The 19,900-nt window shown below is 38.5% G+C and overlaps 2 protein-coding genes across 2 annotated transcripts in view; both read left to right on the top strand.

Annotated features, from left to right (window-relative positions):
* EVC (EvC ciliary complex subunit 1) overlaps positions 1-19,900 on the top strand; it is a 510,906-nt gene that overhangs the window by 295,414 nt on the left and 195,592 nt on the right. The gene's annotated exons all lie outside the window — the stretch shown is intronic.
* STK32B (serine/threonine kinase 32B) overlaps positions 1-19,900 on the top strand; it is a 180,748-nt gene that overhangs the window by 139,776 nt on the left and 21,072 nt on the right. The window contains exons 7-11 of the mRNA XM_075499171.1: positions 6,245-6,348; positions 11,027-11,143; positions 12,273-12,398; positions 17,066-17,197; positions 17,969-18,033. Coding sequence (XP_075355286.1) covers positions 6,245-6,348; positions 11,027-11,143; positions 12,273-12,398; positions 17,066-17,197; positions 17,969-18,033 — 544 coding nt within the window. The remainder of the gene's footprint in view (positions 1-6,244; positions 6,349-11,026; positions 11,144-12,272; positions 12,399-17,065; positions 17,198-17,968; positions 18,034-19,900) is intronic.

The following is a 19,900-nucleotide window of genomic DNA, read 5'->3' as shown; positions in this document are numbered from 1 at the left end:
CATCACTGTAGTTTGATTTCTGTTTTCTATTTAAACCATGACCTAGAAGAATTACTGACCTCTGAATTTACTTTTCAGAGAAAAGTGAAAATTAATATTTTCTCATCACAGCGCTGAGAAAGCAGTTAATATTTCACTGAAGCATCTCAGTCCAAGGTTCTTGGAATATTATTTAAAAAATCAAGTTCATTTTTCATTCAGCTCAATCTGTCATCCATTAAGCCTGATTCAGCAAGGTGAAACTATGAACGTGTTATATACATCAAGTCATTCACACATTTACACTTTGGACAGGTCTAAGCTTTTAACAGCTTATCCTGTGCTAGTCAATCAAAATATTGTTTATACTGTGAGCATTGTATATATGTGTATATATGTTTTATATATATTCTTTTATTTTGCAAGATCAGGGACTAATATGAGGAAGGAGAATGATACCTGGCAGCCTGGTATCATGCTGAACCTCAGTTAATGACACTGGAATCTATTTTCTTATCTATGAAATCGCAGGCATTACAATAAAACCTGTGCAACTGAGGTGTATTTTGCTACACAACTGGCAGAGTGTATTGCTTTGCAACCCCTGCCAAACACCACAAACCTCTAATTCCCCTCAGTGACATGTAGGGTCTCTGCTGAGATGCAAATAGACTACAGAGAGCTCTAGCTAGCCAACTGGATGACTAATGTCAGCGTTTTCATTCTTGAGAAATGTTTTGGACGGGCCCATCTGAACTTGATCATTCAAAAAAATTGAGGCCAAACCACTATGGCTTTATTTTTTGTTTTACTTTCAGTTTGTCATATTAATAACATTGGCACAGGGCATTTTGTAGGAATTAATGACCAGTTCTCATTGGCAACATTTAGCTATGCATGGACAATCAGCTCCTTGCAGCTAATCGATCTTGCAAGACTCACTTGCAAGTTATTGCTTAAATATACTGATTTGTTAGTATGTAGTAAAGGCCACTTGAAGAAGGGCCTAATGCGTTCATCTCACGTCACTTTCCCTCTCACCAATTTTGCAAACTTTCAAAGCAGTCTATGGAAGTCAGCAATGCTTCAAAGTAAGTAATAGCTCTGTAAGCTTCTTAATCAACACTTGCCAGTCTCCCGGGTAGTGGTAGGCGAGTACACCAGGCGCTCTTTGATTAGCTTCTTGCTAAGGAAGTGAAACTTAAATCAGTTCATCAGAAAAGAAATGCCACATTGTGCTATTCAGGATTCGTACCAGAGCCACTCCAACCTCTTCATTTTATGATTTAGTCTGATGAATTATCTTTATGATTAAACCAGTATGTTCCATCAAAAATAATAACAGCTATTCTTTGTGCCAACCATTCCAAGTGATAAACCACAAATTGACTATTTTATCATGGACAGCCTTTTCAAATTCCCCATTGGGCACCAAATTAAAATGGCCTGAATTTCAGAGACCTGGAGTACTTATAGTTTAACTATGGAGTTAAGTGATACCTATGAATGCTAGGCAGATTTTTAGAAACCCTACTTAAAAGTATTTTATTCTATGCACAAAATGCTCTTTTACAGTAGGAACAAATAGTGAAAACTGGGTTCAGTATTGTTTGCACTTACATTTATATTCTCTTTTATTTCAAGCTCATGAATCCTACTGTTAGATACTGATAATCTTCCACAAATAGGGTACAGAATTATCAACCAGTTAAGTAAAATTTCAGGTTTGTACTTTTGTTTTTACAGGTCTTTAGGGAAATATGCATACAATACGAGATGCATCCTCTACATAATTTACGATGTAGATCACCTGACTGCTGCGACAATTCCAGTGGGTAGTTGTATATATTAACTGATTTGTCAGAAATTACTGTCTATTTAACAAAATTATTTGGAGTATGGCTAAACCCATAGAATAGGAGTATGGATATCCCAGAAAGCCACTGCTTCTGAGATGGATGCAGATCCACTAGATTTGCTTTCATGTTCCATTTTTTATTAGCCGTTCTCCAGTATGGTTTTATTTTAAAGCAAAACAACCATTTATTTACTTCCTGGGAATCTTCCTCTTGGTATAGAGGCAGTCTACAATGATATGGTATTACTAGAAAGGTGGAGTGCAAAAGCATCAAAAGACAGAGCTCTGAAGAGGATTTATTTTAATTTATTATTTGGAAAAAAAACATTAACTGGAAATATGTATTAGGGACAGCCAAGGAATGCACTGAAGCATACTTAATGGAGTGCAAAGGTGGGTTCATTTTATGTCATTTTTCAAGAAAGCAAAGTAGATAAACAGTGAAAGCATGAAAGTATATTATTAAGAGAAAAATATAGAAAAATAATATAAGAAAAAAAGAATCGGAGGATTTTTAGCTTGCTGAGTTGCTGAAGTTAAATTGGTGCATTTATGCATTATCATACAAGACACAGGACCATTCCTGATTTTATTGCTTGCCCTGTTAAAATTAGCACAGATGTGTCAGCTTGGAATGGCATTGGTTTTAAAATGCTTTGTCTTTGTAGTTTCCGAAGCCTTGCGTGAAAGGTGGCGGATCACACTTCTGCCACACATGAAGAGTAATCTCCCAGGCCAAAAGACTGGATTGCTTCTGAGATCCAAACTTTCAAAAGTCCCCAGTACTTTGGGTGGCAGGTTTCCCAGGTGGGTGGGGGGGTGTGTGTGAGTGAGGGTGAAGAGCCCATGAAGTTCATGATGACTGCCGAGGGGAAGAGGCTGTAAAGGTCCCATTGAGACTTCTGGCCTTAGACCCCTCAGATAGGCTGTGGCTGCTTGAGTTTCATTAGCATCACAGGATCATAGAATGATTCACATTGGCAAGGGCCTCAGGAGACCCCAGTCCAACCTCCTGCTCAAAGCAGGGTAAGCAGTGAGGCTGGACCAGGTTACTGGTGTTGAAGGCGCTCTTTTGGGCAGCTCTAGTAAAGCAGTTCTCCATTATGTCAAAGAAGTTTGTTCGTGGGGAGCTGTGAAGACCTGTAAGACCTTCTGATTGCATCACTTCTTCACTTGTCTTTGAATTCACTCTTGTTGCTGCCAGACTTGCTATTACTTGGTTTAGCTTCACTATTTAAAAGCTGTGCTTCCACCATGCAAACTTCTACTGCCTTCACTCTGACTGTATGTGACAGTAACTACAGCCCTCAGCCAAAAGAATCTGCAGGATCAGAGCCAGTATTAAAACCACATACTTTCCTTAAAAGCCTTTGTTCACTAGAAATTGTTTGAGGAAAAAGATGTGAAACTCTTGTTCTTACATGCACTCTCTCACACTTTTGTTCACATGAATGAGCTTTTGCAGGCAGAATCCTTGCATTTAGGTAGATGCATGGGTGTAAAAGATGTAAATATTCTTCTCATCCTAAATCTGTTATGATAAGAGAGGATGTGTTCAGAAAGAGTGCACACGGCAGAGCTGTTGACCTTGCTGCAAGCTGGCAAGCTCAAATCTCATCATCCTTTGGTGGAACCTACCCACAGCAGGCTGCAGGATGGCTGTCCAGCTAAGCGTGAGATCAAATTCAAATTTAAAAGATTACAGATAGTCTATTTCAATAACAATCCTAAAGAAAATCAATGTAGAATTTTAACTTCCCTTACAGATTTTTTATCCTAGCCAGTTTGCACTCAGAATTGGTTCTCCTGACATAGTTATTTCTGACAGCAAAACCTAATGTTATGTTCTGTATTTCACAGCTCTAGTTCTTCAGAGCTTGGCTAATCCCATCACCTGCAGGATCTGCTGTCTTTCTGTAAAATCGCGCTATGTTTCTGAATAGCAGGCAAACTCCAGAAGTCTGCCCTACAGGCTGGAGGCCTTCGTTTGGACCTAATGTCTCAGCCCAAAAAGGTGGCTTTTAGACACATTGACCACAATCTTAGCGTGAGATTGGTATTTAACAGCCTTGCTAAACGGGGGAAAGATCCTTTGTCTTCTGGAGGGTAGAGATGTCACCTGAGAATAAACCTGTACGCAGGATGCTGTAAATCGTATTGCACCTTCTGTCAGTCCCCCCTCATCTTGCGAAGTGGGTGCTTACGACCGCTTCACTGGAGCCGACTGAAGGCGGAGAGGCAGTCCAGCTGGACTGCAAATAATGCTGCGAAAGCAGGGGGAAAGGGGCTATCTGCCTTAAAAGTCAGGAGCCTAACAGCCTATTTTCTGATCTAAGGATGCCATCATCAGCTTAAGGTGAGGAAACAGAGCTTCAAAACACTAGGGCCAGTGGGCAAAAGAAAGCATTTTCTGCTGATCTGCTCAATGTGGGATGAGTTGACCTTGAAGCTTTTAGAACAAGAAAATAAAATAAAAGTGGATAACTCAGTCACTGAATTAGCAAAACAGCTGCACCATTCTGGCAATGTTATAGGTTACATCAATAAAGTACTTTCATCTCTACCTCACAGAAATCAGATAGTGATCTGTCACATTATTACAATGTTAAAGCTATAAAAGAAGGAGTGAAAACAATATTATACCTATATAGCTCAGTAAAAAAGTCCACAAAGGTTACTTTCTATAATGAGATATTAAACATCATCTCGGCACAGTGGGCAAAAACCATAACAAATGTGGCTAAATAAAGCAAACCTTCACTACAAGGTGTCTATGGTGATATTCAAAATATGACTTTGGTGCCTGATGTGCAATTTAGGTGCATTGACCCACTAGAGTAGCACAAAAAATCCTGCCTACCCTCTTAGCATCTGTCTGTGTGATAGATTGCACACATGTAAGTTGTGCCTACACAGATCCCCAGCAGCATGCAAACAAGATCTGAAGTAGATCTGAAGATATAGCATGCCAAGTGAAGCTATATTATCTGGAGGTGAGTCAGAACTAACTCAGTGTGATGGCTTCTGTGGCATTGTCGATTCATGCCATACTGCATCACAGCACAAGCTTACCTATGCCAGAGATCCACTGGTCGGCTACTCTCCAAACACACGTATTCTGGCAAAAATGTTTATTTAGGTGCCTGCAGTTCTCCTACCAAACCTATTTAGAGATGGTCCTGCTGGGCAGAGAATATAGGACCACTTTCATTCATTCATGGCTTTTTATTCTACAGATTAGAGTTTTGCCACATCTAAGTCATGGATGCCAAAATCCTCTATTAGGTTTGGCTCTTCAAGACTTTCTGAACTCAGGTCTGGAGTTGTAAATTGTTAGGTTGCCATCCATAATGATGCAAGGACTGGAGAAACTCCTCCGGAAGGAATGCCTTTCCTTTAATTAAAGGTGCTTCTTTAAATGCCATACATAGTCAAATCCCAAACTGCCAGTCAGAAGTAAGTGTGACCAGATTACATTATTCATTGCAGTATGCCCATTAGAAAGTGATGTGATGGTAATCAGGTGGTAATGTGGTACATTAGACTCGGTATCGTGGCCAGAAGAGGCTCACACGGTAATTGCAATCTAGCATGATGTTACGGTTGGTGATAGTGTTGTTTAGAAAATCCCCAGGGAAAGTGTTGTTTTCACAAAGTGTACTGAGATTCTGCTGTGAAATAATTAGAAAAGCATGACTGACTCTTCATTTCATATCCTCTCTTACTTATATATGGTTTTCTGAAGAAACCGCAGTGGCATTATTTAGTATGTCTTTCTTGCTGAAATTAGCCAACTGGATCCTTGTTTTGAAGAGATCAATTTTTTTCCCACAGGAAAGTTATTTTTATGGAATTCATTACTGTATTGACAGTGTGTTTATTTCCAGTTAATTCCAGAGTTTCTCACAGCATACAATCAGTGTCAGGATTTGTATTTAATTACCATTTTCCTATCCTGAATACCTTTAATACCCCTCTGATTAATTCTATCCAAACGTAGAATAAGGATGAGATTTACCATGTTCAGCACCTCCATCAATCACAAAGAATTGCCTCGCTTGTATATTTGTCCCATAAAATGTTCGCATTACCCTAAATATTCCAAGTCACACTTCAGATCATGAATTCCCCTCCTATTACTTATTTTTATTCACATAACATAAAACTTAAATGGACCAGGTAGGAATTAACGTACAACATTATTGGCTTTTGAAAAACCCTGACCAGTGAAGGTCACTCGTTGGCAGCAAACCAAGGCACTGAAACTGCATCCTGAAAATGCTGCATTTACAGGTGTATTTAATGCCAGTTAATTGCATCCCTATTCATTTTTCAAATACCAACATAAATGATCCATAGTCTAACCTTAATATAATGCTTTTTGTTTGATTTGATTTATTGTTTTAGCTCCGGAAGTGTTCCAGGCCTTTATGGATGGAGGTCCAGGATACTCGTACCCTGTAGACTGGTGGTCACTAGGAATTACAGCATATGAATTACTGAGGGGTTGGGTAAGAATGATGGGGTTTGTTGTTATTTAACACATTGACTGACAGAAGTCCCAAAGTTACGGTGCCCCTGAGTGCAGCCTTCGGGATAAAATTTGAGTGGACGAGGCCGCAGTACAGGTCAGGAATGCTGTCCTGAGTCCTTTCCAGCTGGAAACATTCTCACGGAAAGTTTCACCCGCTTTCAATTACATTATAAAAGTTTGCCTAAAATGGACATCGGCTTTTGGTGTGCACCAAGGAAAAGCCTAAGGTTTTAATGACTTCTCAACAATGCTGAATTGGAAACAACGGTACTTTTTTCCAAATAGAAGTTGAGTTACTTCAGGCTTTATTATATCTTTGATTCTCTTGGCTAATACCTTAAAAGAGCTAATGTAATATCCTAAGATGCTTGGCCCAACTACAGAAAACGCTTATCTGCCGGTGCACTTGTTACTTATCTAATCAATTATGTGAATAAGCTTAATGAAAAATCTTCCTGAGCATGGTCAAATATCACAGAAGATAATGGAAAATTCTTTTCCATTTTGGTTCAAAGGATTGAAGTTGGTTGCTTAAATATTTATTATTCCTTATGAAAAACAGTAATTTAGATACTGTTTCAGGGTAATGACATAGCTGAAGCAGCTGGGGTTTTTTTATTTTTAATTCCTATTTTGGAAAGAGGATTTTATTGCATTGCAGTATGCTGTTTTTAAGGAAGGAGTATTTGTTATCATATGACTCTAACACAGTACCGCTACCCTGTCCTGCTAGGCACTTTGTAATATGAGACAATCCGTCCCACAGTTTCACGTAGGATGACAGACAAAGGAAACTAGAAATAAAGAACAATTATTATTCCCATTTTTAGATGGAAAACTACATTTCAGAGTGTCTGCACATTGTTACTTCAATCCAGAAGCTAAATTTTTCAAAGGCCTAAAACTTGGCCAAACTATTTTGTATTTGCATAGAAATGGCAAAAGTCATGCTCCTGACACAAAGATCTCTCAGCCCTGCTCTCAAAGCACAGGAGTACTAAAAACCTTTTTAGGAAAAAAAGAAAAAAGTTTTTGCAATTTTTCTCTGCCATCATTCTCAAAAATTACTGAGTGTTTAAGCTGACGTTCTTTCCAGGATGGAAAATTTTAACCTGAACAGTTAAGGTCTGGCAGCGATAAGCACAATACACTCTCAACCCTAGTCACAGACGGTAATACTGGCTGCACATATAATAAATTAAAAGAACATCCTGCTGTTTTTGTATCGACCCTTTCACCAATGAGTGTCTCCAAGAAAGCAGCACAATGAATGATTGTGCAAGGAAAGCTGAACTCCCAAGACGAATCACAAAAGATACCTAGTCACTTTAATAAATGAAAAATTATATAAAATGGTATCCATTTGACAAGAGCCGTACAGTCTTCTCTGAATAAGTCTATCTGGCTACAGACAAAGCAAAGCCGAGACTGAATCAAAATTTTTTTAAAATAAAAACATTGCCATCTGTCCATGCTCCAGTCAACCAAGCCAGCTGCTTGTTTTGTCCTGAAGAACAGCTCTTGCCCACTGAGCAAGCCAGAGGGTGGCTTGGCAGCCCATGCCTTTGTATGGACTAGGAAAAGGTGTCTTTTTTCCTGAATTGTATTCCTAAATTTTTCTAGTCTAGACAAGGCCTAAACTGACAGGGGTGATGACAAGAGAAGTAGCGGCAGGTTGAGGAAACGTGCTTAACCCGAGGCACGTTGCTGTCTGCAACAACCGCGAGCTCTGAAGCTCCATCTGCTGCAGCAGCCCCATGCAGATGGCTGCAAAGAAGCAGCTTGCACCTACAAGGCTGCAAGCTAGGCCTGCAGGCAGGCAGCCCCCTCGTCCTCCTCGGTCCCACAGCGCTTTGTTCAGTGGCAAGAAGAGAGCCCCATTGCCACAGGGCAGATGGATGGGCACTTGGTGCAGCCCACCCGCTCCTGCTACAGCAGTCCTGGGGAAAGAGGAGGATGTTGCACTGGGCAGAGCCACCTGGAGATACGACTTTCTGCAGTCTGAGCATGGTGCACGCTAGTGCATGGGGAAGGCAGGAGGGAAGGAAGGGAGGAAGGAGCATTAGAAATGAGGAGCATTAGAAATTTGGATCATTTTCCACCTCTGACTTGTGCATAGCGTATGATACTGCCTGCCTGAATTCAAAAGGAGCTAAGTAAAAATGAGTTGCTTTTTATTGAGCTGAATTTTTTATTTGCCTCTACTGTTATGAGATGGAAGAGTCCTCAGAGGAGGCTCAGGGTGCTCGAGGCATTGCAGCCATTCTCCTGCCTTGCACCCTACTGCCAGGCAGCAAAGACAACGCATTGCTGGAAACAGGGCTGTAGCTACAGGAATAAGTTGCATCTGGTATAGAGCTGTCTGGACCATTTTTTGATTATCCACAGTAGCGCTAGCGTTTCTCAGTAAGTTGCAGGAACATTTCTCACCTTAGCCAGTTGTCGATGAAAGACCTAACAACCAAAAAAGTAAATTTATAAAGCTTTGCACCAAATGTTGATCTTTTCCCCAAGTCCGTGAAATTAAACTGCATGATGCAAACCATGACAAGTCAGTCTGTACCTAAGCTATAGACAACTGCTAAAATATTATAATAACTGTATATACCATGCCCTCAACAGAGACAAGGTGAAGGAAAGAGGTAGTAGGTGGGATTCTTGGACTCTGACTTTCACTGTGATGTGAACAGGTACAATGAATTTTGGTAAAACAACACAAACAAAAGCAAAACAGATTTTTTTTTTTCCTTTTTCACAAAAAAAACAGAAGGGATCTGACCCTCAAGTGGATTGAATATCTCCCAAGCTGAAAAACATGGGAGATATAGGTGTGAAGGACCTCAAAAGACCAAGCTTATAATGGCCATTTCTTTGAGTACTTATAGTTCAAATTAACTAAGAACAATATTAAAAAGTCTCTGCAAATTTCAAAAAATCAAGGAAGACTGCAGAACGCTAATAAACCTTAAAATAAGGTAAGTTTTTAAAGGATTTTTCTGGTAAGGAAAAAGGCACGTGTAGAAACATCCTTAACAGAAAAACTTTGTTATTTTTATTCTCACTTTTTACTTCTTTCAAAGATTCATTATTCCTTAAAGTTGCTAGTTTTAGAGCTAAGTCACCATTTCCAACAATTGGTGTAAATTCTGGCTCAATGATCATATTGGTCACATCGTTATATCAAGTCTAAATCAGCAGTAGGTTACTTCCTGACAACAGACGGAATGTTAACCTTTCATTTTTAATAGCTGTTTTATGGCAGCATTACCACAGGTAGGGAAAAGTATATGACAGACTATTTCAAATGACAGTTTTGAACCTGATTCAAGAAAATTATGTATTCAGAGCATGCATTTAGGTCCTGTTGAATTCATATGGACATGATATAGCTAAATGACAACAGACTAACTGAATGTGAATCAAAGCAAAAAGATTTAAGCAATCCTTGGATTTATTTTTAGAACATCCCAATGCCTTGGAATGGACTAGGTTTCATACACATGTTCAAAGTTAAATATGTGCATGAATCTTCTCAAAATAAGAATATCTTCTGGACCTTTATGAAGAGTGGCTCTAATTTGCCATCAGATTAGGTAACTAACAAACACCTGGAAATATTCTTAAATTGTAATCTTGTACCAGTACATGCTAGCAAAAGTCAAGGGATGATTCAGTTCTTAGTGAAGGTAATGAGTGTCCGCTCTTTGCTGTTGAGGATATTGGATTAGAAGGTAACTCTATGTTGTGTATGAATTCTGATGCATCAATTTGCACATTGCTGCTATGATGGCATTTGGCTGCAGATCTCATATCACATATTTCTCACCTGCTGGATATAACTTAATTCACAAGCAATACACACTCTATCCTTGTTTAAAAAAATACATCAACATAGAGTATCATTCTAACAACTTGCTTCACAGATACAAGTCTTTTAAAAATATACGCACAATAATTAACAAGAATATAAATGTATATGTAACACTTTCATTTCCAAATGCTATATTTAAGAAAAGGTAAATCACTGCAATCTTCATGAACAAAGCACAGTGGATCCTGGAGCTTCTCCTCACCTATAGAAAAATTTAGACACTGCAAACACAGGACAGCAGGTCCATATAATCCATAGGTCCATGTAATGAGTTAATTTTAGATTTCAAAAAGGGCAAAGGAGAAGGATTGGGATTTGGAGTCTACTTTTTTACTGGTTCTTACACAGATTTTTGTAAGCATTTTTTAATTTCTCTATCTACTATTCCGGAAAATCAGGATGACAAAGCTCCCTTCAGCCACCACTTTTCCATTTTGTCCGTTTAGATTACAAGTACATTCTAGTACTACAAGTAAAAAATAGTAAATAATCCACATTTCACATAGAATGCCTCACGAACAAAATTATTCAGCCATTTCATTTGAACTGATACTTCTTTTCATGAGAGAAAAAATTGCACAGGAAATGCATCTATGAGTAATTACCTTCGTTATGACCAAAGAAAAGCACACATGCAAAGAAGGATTAGCCTCAAAATTGTTATAAGATGTTTTGGTGGTTTTGATATTTCCAGCATAAACAATACTGAGCTCAGGAAAACATGAATCGTCTACACTCTTTTATCCATTCTTGCTGACTTAATATTGATTTAACTTTATCCCAGAGGCCCTATGAAATTCATTCAGCCACCCCCATTGATGAGATACTCAACATGTTCAAGATAGAAAGAGTTCACTACTCATCTGCATGGTGCAAGGGCATGATAGCACTACTGAAAAAGGTAAGAAAGCACAAACACCTTCTGTCCTCTCTTCTCTCATCTTCCAGAAGCCCCTGCAACAATGCAGAGGCATCGGGCAAGCACACACATTAGGTAGTCAAAATTTCAAGGGTAAGGAAGCAGTGCTTATTCCTAGACTTTTCTGAATGTTAGTAACGCAGTATTCTCTCTTGAGAAGCTGGATTGTTCTTAGGCTTAGACTCAGGCATTTAATAGCCTGAAATAAATAGAAATCTTTTTTTTTTGTTTATTTTAAAACTGATTCACTAATGATAGCAAAACTTTGGGGATCAGTAATTCCCACTCTGTGCCCTAGCCCCGTTATCTCCAGCACTAGTTGTGCATGTGGGAAAGGGAAGGAAGGACCACTCTGCCCTCTGAATTTCTGCCAGTTTCCAGCCAGAGAGCTTAGAAGTAAAAAGGGCTGTATCTCTCCCTGTCCCATGTTGCTATAGTTGCAACAACAAAAGTTGAGCCACTTTGCTGTAAATGTCATTAAGCTACAAGCTGGGGCTCTTCCTGAATGCATCATGGAAATCGCTGGAAATCTCTTTCTTCCTAAAATCCCAGGTTTTTGTTTGGTTTAATTTTCTGGCCATGCGGCAAGGATCGTCTGTCTCTTTCAGGTATTTCAGGTCATCAGTACTGATATTTGAGCAGGAAACATTTGTGAATGTGTGACTAGAGCAATAGAAGATCAATTTCCTTTGCAGCAATGAGCAATCTATTTTTGATAGATGGGGCAATGAAGTGGTTAATTTTAATTGCTGCCAGGATGCTCAGTGTAACTATATCTTCCAATAAATTAAAGATGAAATACAAATTGTTGGGTAGCATTGAACTCTGATGTTTCATGTCACTCAGACTCTTGTGTATTCATAAACACACTTTTGTTACTAATACATTTATACACTTCATGCATGCAACAGCCATCTGGTGGCAATTAAATTATATTAATTTCCAATGAGTTCTTATTTTTATTTTTTTAGATTAGGCCTTCTAGGAGTCGTTAGAGGATTCTCTAGCCATTTTCTTGCTCTAAATTGTGTATCATACAATTTATGTGTGACCTATTTACTCTTTTATATGGCATCCGGTTCCTTAGAAAATGCCTTGTGCTTGATTACAGCTCCTCACTAAGGACCCGGAGTGCCGTCTTTCAAGCCTTGCAGACATCCAAAGCTCTCCATACCTAGCTGATGTCAACTGGGATGCTGTTCTAGAGAAAACTGTGACCCCAGGCTTTGTTCCTAATGTAAGTCGATATTCCAGGTGAACTGTGTTTGCGAATTCCAGCTTTAATTGTCACTGCTGTTGTATTTGTTTACGCTTGCATTTATTGCTCTTCAGTGATTTACTTCTCACAGAAGCTTTACTTTGGATTCTGCTTTCATTTACTCAGTCACAGCTAACAGAAAATTTGGCCTGTTTCATTAGATTACAACAAAAACTAATTAACCTTGGTTTGCTTTTTGTTCCTTTTCAATAAAAAACATTTTCCAGACTTTGCATTTCAGCTGTTAGAGCAAATGATTGTCAGAGTTAACTCTGAGCCAAAGAATACTAAGACGACTGTTGCTGCTTTGAAAGTTAGGCATCTAAATAACATTTGCAAGACTTTTTAACATCCCAGCGTGCTGTTTCTTTTTCACTTAAAAAAACTGTTTCAGAAGACTGACCTATTTCCTTTGTGACAGTTTCCTACGCTAAAACGTTCAGATTCTGTGAGGGAATCTGGTGGTTTCTTTTTCACTGTGGTTCCATTTTGTTGGTATTTGCAGGATATTTCCATTTTGATCATTTGTAAGTTAAATGGATTTGAGAGCCATGAATAAAAAGCAATGATTGTGGTATTGACATGCTTCTCCACTTTGTTGCTTGTCCATTTTGTGGCCTTGGCAGTGTTAGGTTTATGGTTGGACTCGATGATCTTAAAGGTCTAAGTAATCCTATGAATCTATGATTCTATGTTCAGTCATATTGCACCATAATTCTTCTCCAAACAATACATTTGTAGCATACTAAGGATAGTTTATATATTTTTATGCAATTGTGAATAAAGATGAGGAAGGGGGAATAGCTAGACCCTATCCTCATCCAGGGGCATGTTAGAGTTCTTGCTAAATCTGATGGGGACAGGATCCAGCCCTGCAGAAGCTGATGGAGAGAGGGCATTGCCTAATGGAGCAAAGGCAGCCAGGTGGGTTGCCAAGACAGTGCTGGTAGTGTCTGCTGTGCTTCTTGGCATCTGACCAGAGCCTTTTCTGGAAGGAGCATGCTGCAGGAGAAGAAAGCTGTGGGTGGGCAAGCAGAGGTGAAATTCCTTCCTTTCACATTTTAGCTCAATGGTGGTGCAAGCTGAAAGCTTGAGAGATGAATATCATATCTACCAAACCAAGGCCAGGGCCCCTTCCCTCTTACTCAACATCCCTGCAGCTGGGATAACCGCTATGCCATGCCAGTCCCTTCCCCTACACTCTCCCAGGTTGCTACCATAACACTGCAGAACAAAGCTCCTCCCTGGCCTGGTGGACCATGAGCTCCATTCTCCAAGGTAGCATGGATCTACAAGATGAATGGAGACTGCTTTTCCTCTTTTCCTTTTTTTTCAAGTTAGAGTTGCCCTCTGAGATATCAGAGGCGTGGGCTGATCTTTCTCAGACAAAAACCACCAGATTATTTAGACATCCAACACCTAGCTGAAAGTTTAATCCACAACTGTCAGCATGTGGAAAACTTCACAACCCTGCTTTGTATTTTAAAAGAGGGATCCAGTTCCCCATACCCAAAGGTAGAACATAAATGGGGATCCAGGAAAGTCCCAGACTCTACAAAGCCCAGTCATGCCTAGGTACATGTCTTGGGACTGAGAGCCAAGAGAGAGGACTTCAGCATGCTTCAGTAAAAACGTGCTACTGAAACCTGCCTCTGGCAAGTCTGTTCTCTGCTCCTGTTGCTGCCCCAGCATTATTCTTTCCCCAGACATCTCCTCAGTCTCCTCCTTGCTCCCACTCAAGCTTGAATTTATAGAGCCATATCTTCCATCTTCACTCCGCTCCCAAGGATTGGACTCAAGCTAGCTTTGGTCCTGGAGTGTATAGCCAACTAATGCAATGTGTGCCACGCTACTAAGCCTGCCTCCTTACCAGTGAGATATGGCGGTTCGGCTGTAGTAACAGGACCTAATAAAGTTAGGACTGCAATAAGGGACTTAATAAAGTCCTTAATAAAGGACTGCAAGTTTTCCACATTCAGCTGGCTTATGCCCAACCTGCCCAAAGCTGGGGCACAACAAGAGTGTGATGGTGTGTGTCTGGCCATAGACAAGTATCTCCAAGTCCTTAATTCACAGTTCTCATGTGGCTGTTCACTTCTTTCCACCTCGATTTAGGTTGTTTTGAGGGTACCTTACTCCTGCGAGAGTATAGATAAGTTTCCTGAATTCTTAAGGGTGGTGAAAAAAGTAATTTTAAATGTAATTTCAGAAGCAATTGTGGAACCTATGTGTCTGGTAGTGCTCTAGTAGTCAAGTGGCTAATGTTGACAATGGTGAACATCATGGAGACAGAGAAAAGAGAAAGTCCTCTTGAAATATTTTAAACTGTCTGCCATTAAACATGTGTCCAAGGACAGCTATTCTTTTCACATTTAGATTCACCTCATTTGTGTTTTGGAGGGAATCTATAATATTGGTGGGTAACCTATAATATTGGAGGGAAAATAATATTCTATGTTTAAAAGGACACAGGAGTAAAAAGTTACTTTTATCTACGCAAATTAATCTGAAAGTCCCATTACAAGTTGTACCAGACATGTCAGGACAGAGGCTGATATTGTGGGGCTCGTTCCACCTGGCCAATCAGGTGTTTTAGGAAAAACAGTGAGAAGGTGAGAGTCAAAGCATCTTTTCTAGCACAACACTTCTTTTCATAGTAAACTTTACTGTTTCATGAGACCAAGTTTGGCCAGGAATTTTCCAAGAACTTTTCTCTGTTGGCTCAGCATAACCTTCACTGATTAACTGGGGCCACACAACAAAATATTTTTTGGTTTTTAGGCTTTGGGTGAGAGGCTTAATTTGGCCATCATATACTGTGATCTGGGGAGAGTTTTATAACTAGAGAGTTTTACAACTTTTTGACAGTTTGCCATTACTGTCAGGAGCTTGCCTGCCTTCTGCAGGCAAGAGGGCACATGGGAGGCCTCTGGTAGGAAGGTCCCATCATTTAATTTCTCCCTATGTAGTTTGATTCCATAAATAGCGTTCTTACTTAACTAGGACATGTGTTTCTTTATGGTTTAGCTAGTTTCTTTATATTCAGCTTGGAGTCATAAATTGTTAGTAGTTTTTTTGTATTGTTAAATATTTGATAAAGGAAGCAAGAAATAATTTAAACGTAATTTGCTTTCATTTTTAAAGCTTCAGAATTAAAGTGATGTGTTTTTTAAGTGGTTAAACAAATCTTAAAACTGTACATGCTCAAAAAAGGAACTGATATTGACAAAACATAAAGAATTATTTATTTATAAATAAATATAAATAAGCTATAAACCTCCATTAATAAAAAACAAATAAATTTTACTAAACCTGACTGGATCATATGCAGGAAAATGCATCGGAGAGCTTAATATTATACTTTGAGTATAGAGACTTTTCTAGGAATAAAAAAGGTGAAGTGATCTCTAAATCAAATGTTTCATTGTAGGACACCACAAGTTACACAAGTGGTTTCCAATGTGGGTTTACTGCTTAGTGTCTTTGGTTACTAGATAATATCTGCCATTTATAACTTGTCATAGTACTTCCACCTTGATGGTGACAATGGTGTGATTAAACTCCCAGAAGTTCCAGAGGAAAATAGGCTGCTTTTAAGATCTTCCACAACACAATTCAAACTGTTTGCAATTTTTATTAAATGCTTTGAGAGAATGAGCAGAAGAAAGGAACTCATGTTATTCTGATTACAGGAGTAGCAGAACACTGATCCAGTAATTAGGACGCCAAGCAGTGACATCTTAAAAAATTTATTGGGTTCAGCTGAACCATAGGTTTTCTGGCCATACCCTAGCTCTTACCCCTAAATAGGAGAGGAACAGTTCATCCCAAATGTTGTCACGAGATGGCTTTACTGCACTAATGAGTAGAATTTAAAAAAACCCTCAAGGCATAACTACGCTCCTGTAAACTTTTATGGTGAAAAGATCTGAAAGAGTCAAGAACCTGAAAAGAATTAAGGAAGAATCTGAAAAGAATCAAGGAAGGAAATGGCCATATAGAAATAGTGTTTCCAATCATCCTGCTTAAAAAAGAACTTCCTGATACAACAAAGAATCTTAAGATTTGGTTCAAGCACCACAAATTAACACAAAAATGGAGAATCCAGAATATTTAAGTAATGTAAGTAATGGATAAGAAAAAAGCATAATAGAACCATTTTTTGATATAAACACTGCTAACCAAAAGAGGCATGCTCCTTCCTTTGTTATCATGGATAGGAGCTAGGTAACTGAATCCAGCTGCAACTCTTCAGAAAATCAGATTTAACAAGTAAGGTCTTAGAGGTACTCCCCATCCCTCCTGCACTATTACAGTTGCCATTTATGTTCTGCAGCACAAAGTGATATTCTGATGAATAATTTGGGCCGGATTAATATCTCTCATTGGGGTAACATAATTGTAGTCCCTCTAGGAGTACATCTGTATATAACTAGGAAGAGGATCTAACTCTATAATTGCTTTATCATATGGGGTTTTTCTTAACTCCCTTATTTAAACTTCAAGCATCACTCTAGGCCTAAAAAGATAGTTTTCATTTTACAGATATGGTTGGGAAGCTGGATCATTATTAATGCTATTAACACTTGCCAAACTGAAAAACACAATGATGCTTCAAAGAGTAACTTTGAATCCTTTTGTACCAGAAAGGAAGACTGAACTGTGATCCTACCTTTGAACTTGAAGAAATGATTTTAGAGTCCAAGCCTCTCCATAAAAAGAAAAAGCGACTTGCCAAAAACAAATCCAAAGATGGAGCTAAGGAAACCTGCCCACTGGTAAGCTGGGGACTGTGGCTGTGGTCAGTGGCATTTCATTTACATTCTTTAATGGACAAAATCAATTAAGTTCAGTTTTATCTTCTCTGAAAACAGACTTGACCTCTATGTCTGTCATTTCACGTAAAGCATAAGCTATCTCCAAGGCAAGATGAAAAGCAACTATTTATTTCAGTTAAATAGTAACAACATGTTTAAGTTGTAATCATTTTTAAGATTCTCACAGATGCTCATTTAAAGTATGAAAAAGTGTTGCCAGTTGGCAAATACGCTTCGCACACATGCACAGATAGTTATGAGTATTTATCCTCTACTGGTACCAAAAATGAAAAGTATGCTGTGAAAAGCTCATTATTTATAAATGTTTTAAAGCTGTCTCTTGCAGTCTTGACTAATGTGTCCCAAGTAGAAAGACCCATTGTATAATCTTTCTGAGAAAATTAAGAAATAACTATTTTCCAGACTTGAATTTTCATTTTAGTGAGGTTTTATAAATTCTGTTGCTACTCATAATAATTTTGAATGCTCATGTAAACTATCCTTCTTAGAGCTATCAGGTGTAAAAATCCTCAGGAATTCTTCGTGGGGGACTTCTTCCAAAAGAAAGAAGGATTGATTGTGCTACCACAGCCCACTTTCGAAGAGTCTTCAAAATGCATTTTGATAGTATTCATTCATAAGCTGTTTTGTTCAGTATCATTTCTGTTGTTGTGATTTTCGTCTATGATTTTCCATCTTTTTTAATCAACCTATTCATGCTGTTTTTTAAAGAACGTACACCTGCAGCAGTGCTTGGAAACCGTTAGGAAAGAATTCATCATATTCAACAGAGAGAAGTAAGTGCATTTCTTAATGCCTGTTTAGCATGCACTAAATTAGCATACATGAAATTAATTTGAGAACGATTGTTTTTTTTCTCCCTGTGTAAGGAAAAGAGATTAATGATCACAGCAGCAGGGTCTAAAAGGCTGGATTTCCATTGATTTCTTCCTTTTACAGTCTCTGGTGTAATAGTTTTGAAGTTCTTCCATCTCTGAAAGCAAGCAGAACTGCTTGTGGTGAGACTATGTTAGAGAGATAAGGTAAATGTCACCAAAACTCTCCAGAGAAACTGTTAGCAATTAAGCAAAGGGAATACAATACAAGGGGCTGCTTTTTCACAACATAAACAAAACCAAGGGAAGTGATAACTCATGAAATTTTAATGATATCAACTGCAGTGTTCTGACTTGGAAACTCTGTTCATGCTTCACCATCATAAAAGAGGTAATTTCAACATTAGTTATTTCAACAGAGCTAAATATTAAAACTATATCAGACAGGAAGGAAGTGCTTCATAGTCTAAGCGTCGCCAGAATCCATAGAAACACAAGTCTGAATCCCAAGAATGTCAATAAACTTCCAGGTCCAATTATTACACTGCATTTCACGTAGCTTACTGTGTTTGAGTTGCAGCCACTATGGACCCGTTGGTATTACAGATATAGCTCATAACAGGGGAGTTGTTTGTGCCTTTGGTCAAATTATCGCATTTCAATCGCATTTCATCCAAGTATATGCAGTGGTTTTATTTGACCTAATTATATCTGCGAGCCTTTCTAATGGAGTTGTGAAATGTTAGAAATTAATTAAAAAGTTGTGAATATCTTACTCAATCCTTACAATGCAGGTAATTACTGTCTTCTGTAATTAAAACTGGGAAAGGGATTGTCAACTTTGCACAGCTGACATGATGTCATGAAGGAAACTATGCCATGGATAACCCCATTTTCCTGTTATGATCTGTGGGACATGTCTATGCCCAATACTGACTGCTCACAGAAACTACAGCAAGGACTTACAAAGAAAAGGAAGGTCCGACAGATTCTTCATGTCATTTTGCATGATCTCTAGCACAAGAAAGCCATATGTTTATGTAAGAGCCATAAACAAGAAAAGCCAGACCAAGTCAGATCATAAAAGGTTTTCAGAAGGGTCTTGGTGGACTTCTCTGAATCAGTTCTGGTATCGGTGAACTAGGCAGTGCTTCAACTTTGTAGGAGTTTTGTAGGAGAACCCACAAAAATCAAAATGATTAAGATTGTAATAACTAGATTAGAAAAGATTGCATTGATAAATCAATTTAATGTATTTCCAAGAAGTTATTCATACAACTAGTTCATTTCCAGATATGACCCTCTCGCCTACTCCAGAATCATATATCAAGGAAACCCAATATACAGCAATTTTTGGAAGATAAAATAAAATACCAGATTTTATTAAAACTCTTTCAAAATCCCATTGTGTGTGTTCACTACCAGTGAGCAGTTTCTTTTGACATGATTTTACTATGTTATTCTTAAACCTCTTTTAGAAGTGCATAGGAAGTTTTTTTCATTTTTTTCATATTGCACAACTACACTAACAACACAAGCTATAAAGGACTCTGAGAGGCTGATGAGAGATCAAGAAGTTAAATGGAGTACAAGTAAAATGGAAGCAGAAGATAAAACACATGCACTTCACTCGGAACAGCATGTGTTTCGGTCATTGCTTGATTGGCTTTGACAACGTAAAGGAAAAATATTTAGTATAGACCTACAACAGATCGTGCACTGTCTTAAGCCAGATCACAATCATTTCTTGTTTTAATTGTATTAGATCTGAAGAAGGACACGGAGAGACTTCTGTAATACTTTTCAAAGACAAAAATGTTAGTAAGAG

This window comes from Mycteria americana, chromosome 4, assembly GCF_035582795.1.
Source record: "Mycteria americana isolate JAX WOST 10 ecotype Jacksonville Zoo and Gardens chromosome 4, USCA_MyAme_1.0, whole genome shotgun sequence".
NCBI lineage: Eukaryota > Metazoa > Chordata > Aves > Ciconiiformes > Ciconiidae > Mycteria > Mycteria americana.
The sequence above is the reverse complement of the archived record's forward strand: the minus strand, read 5'-3'. Positions and strand labels throughout refer to the sequence as shown.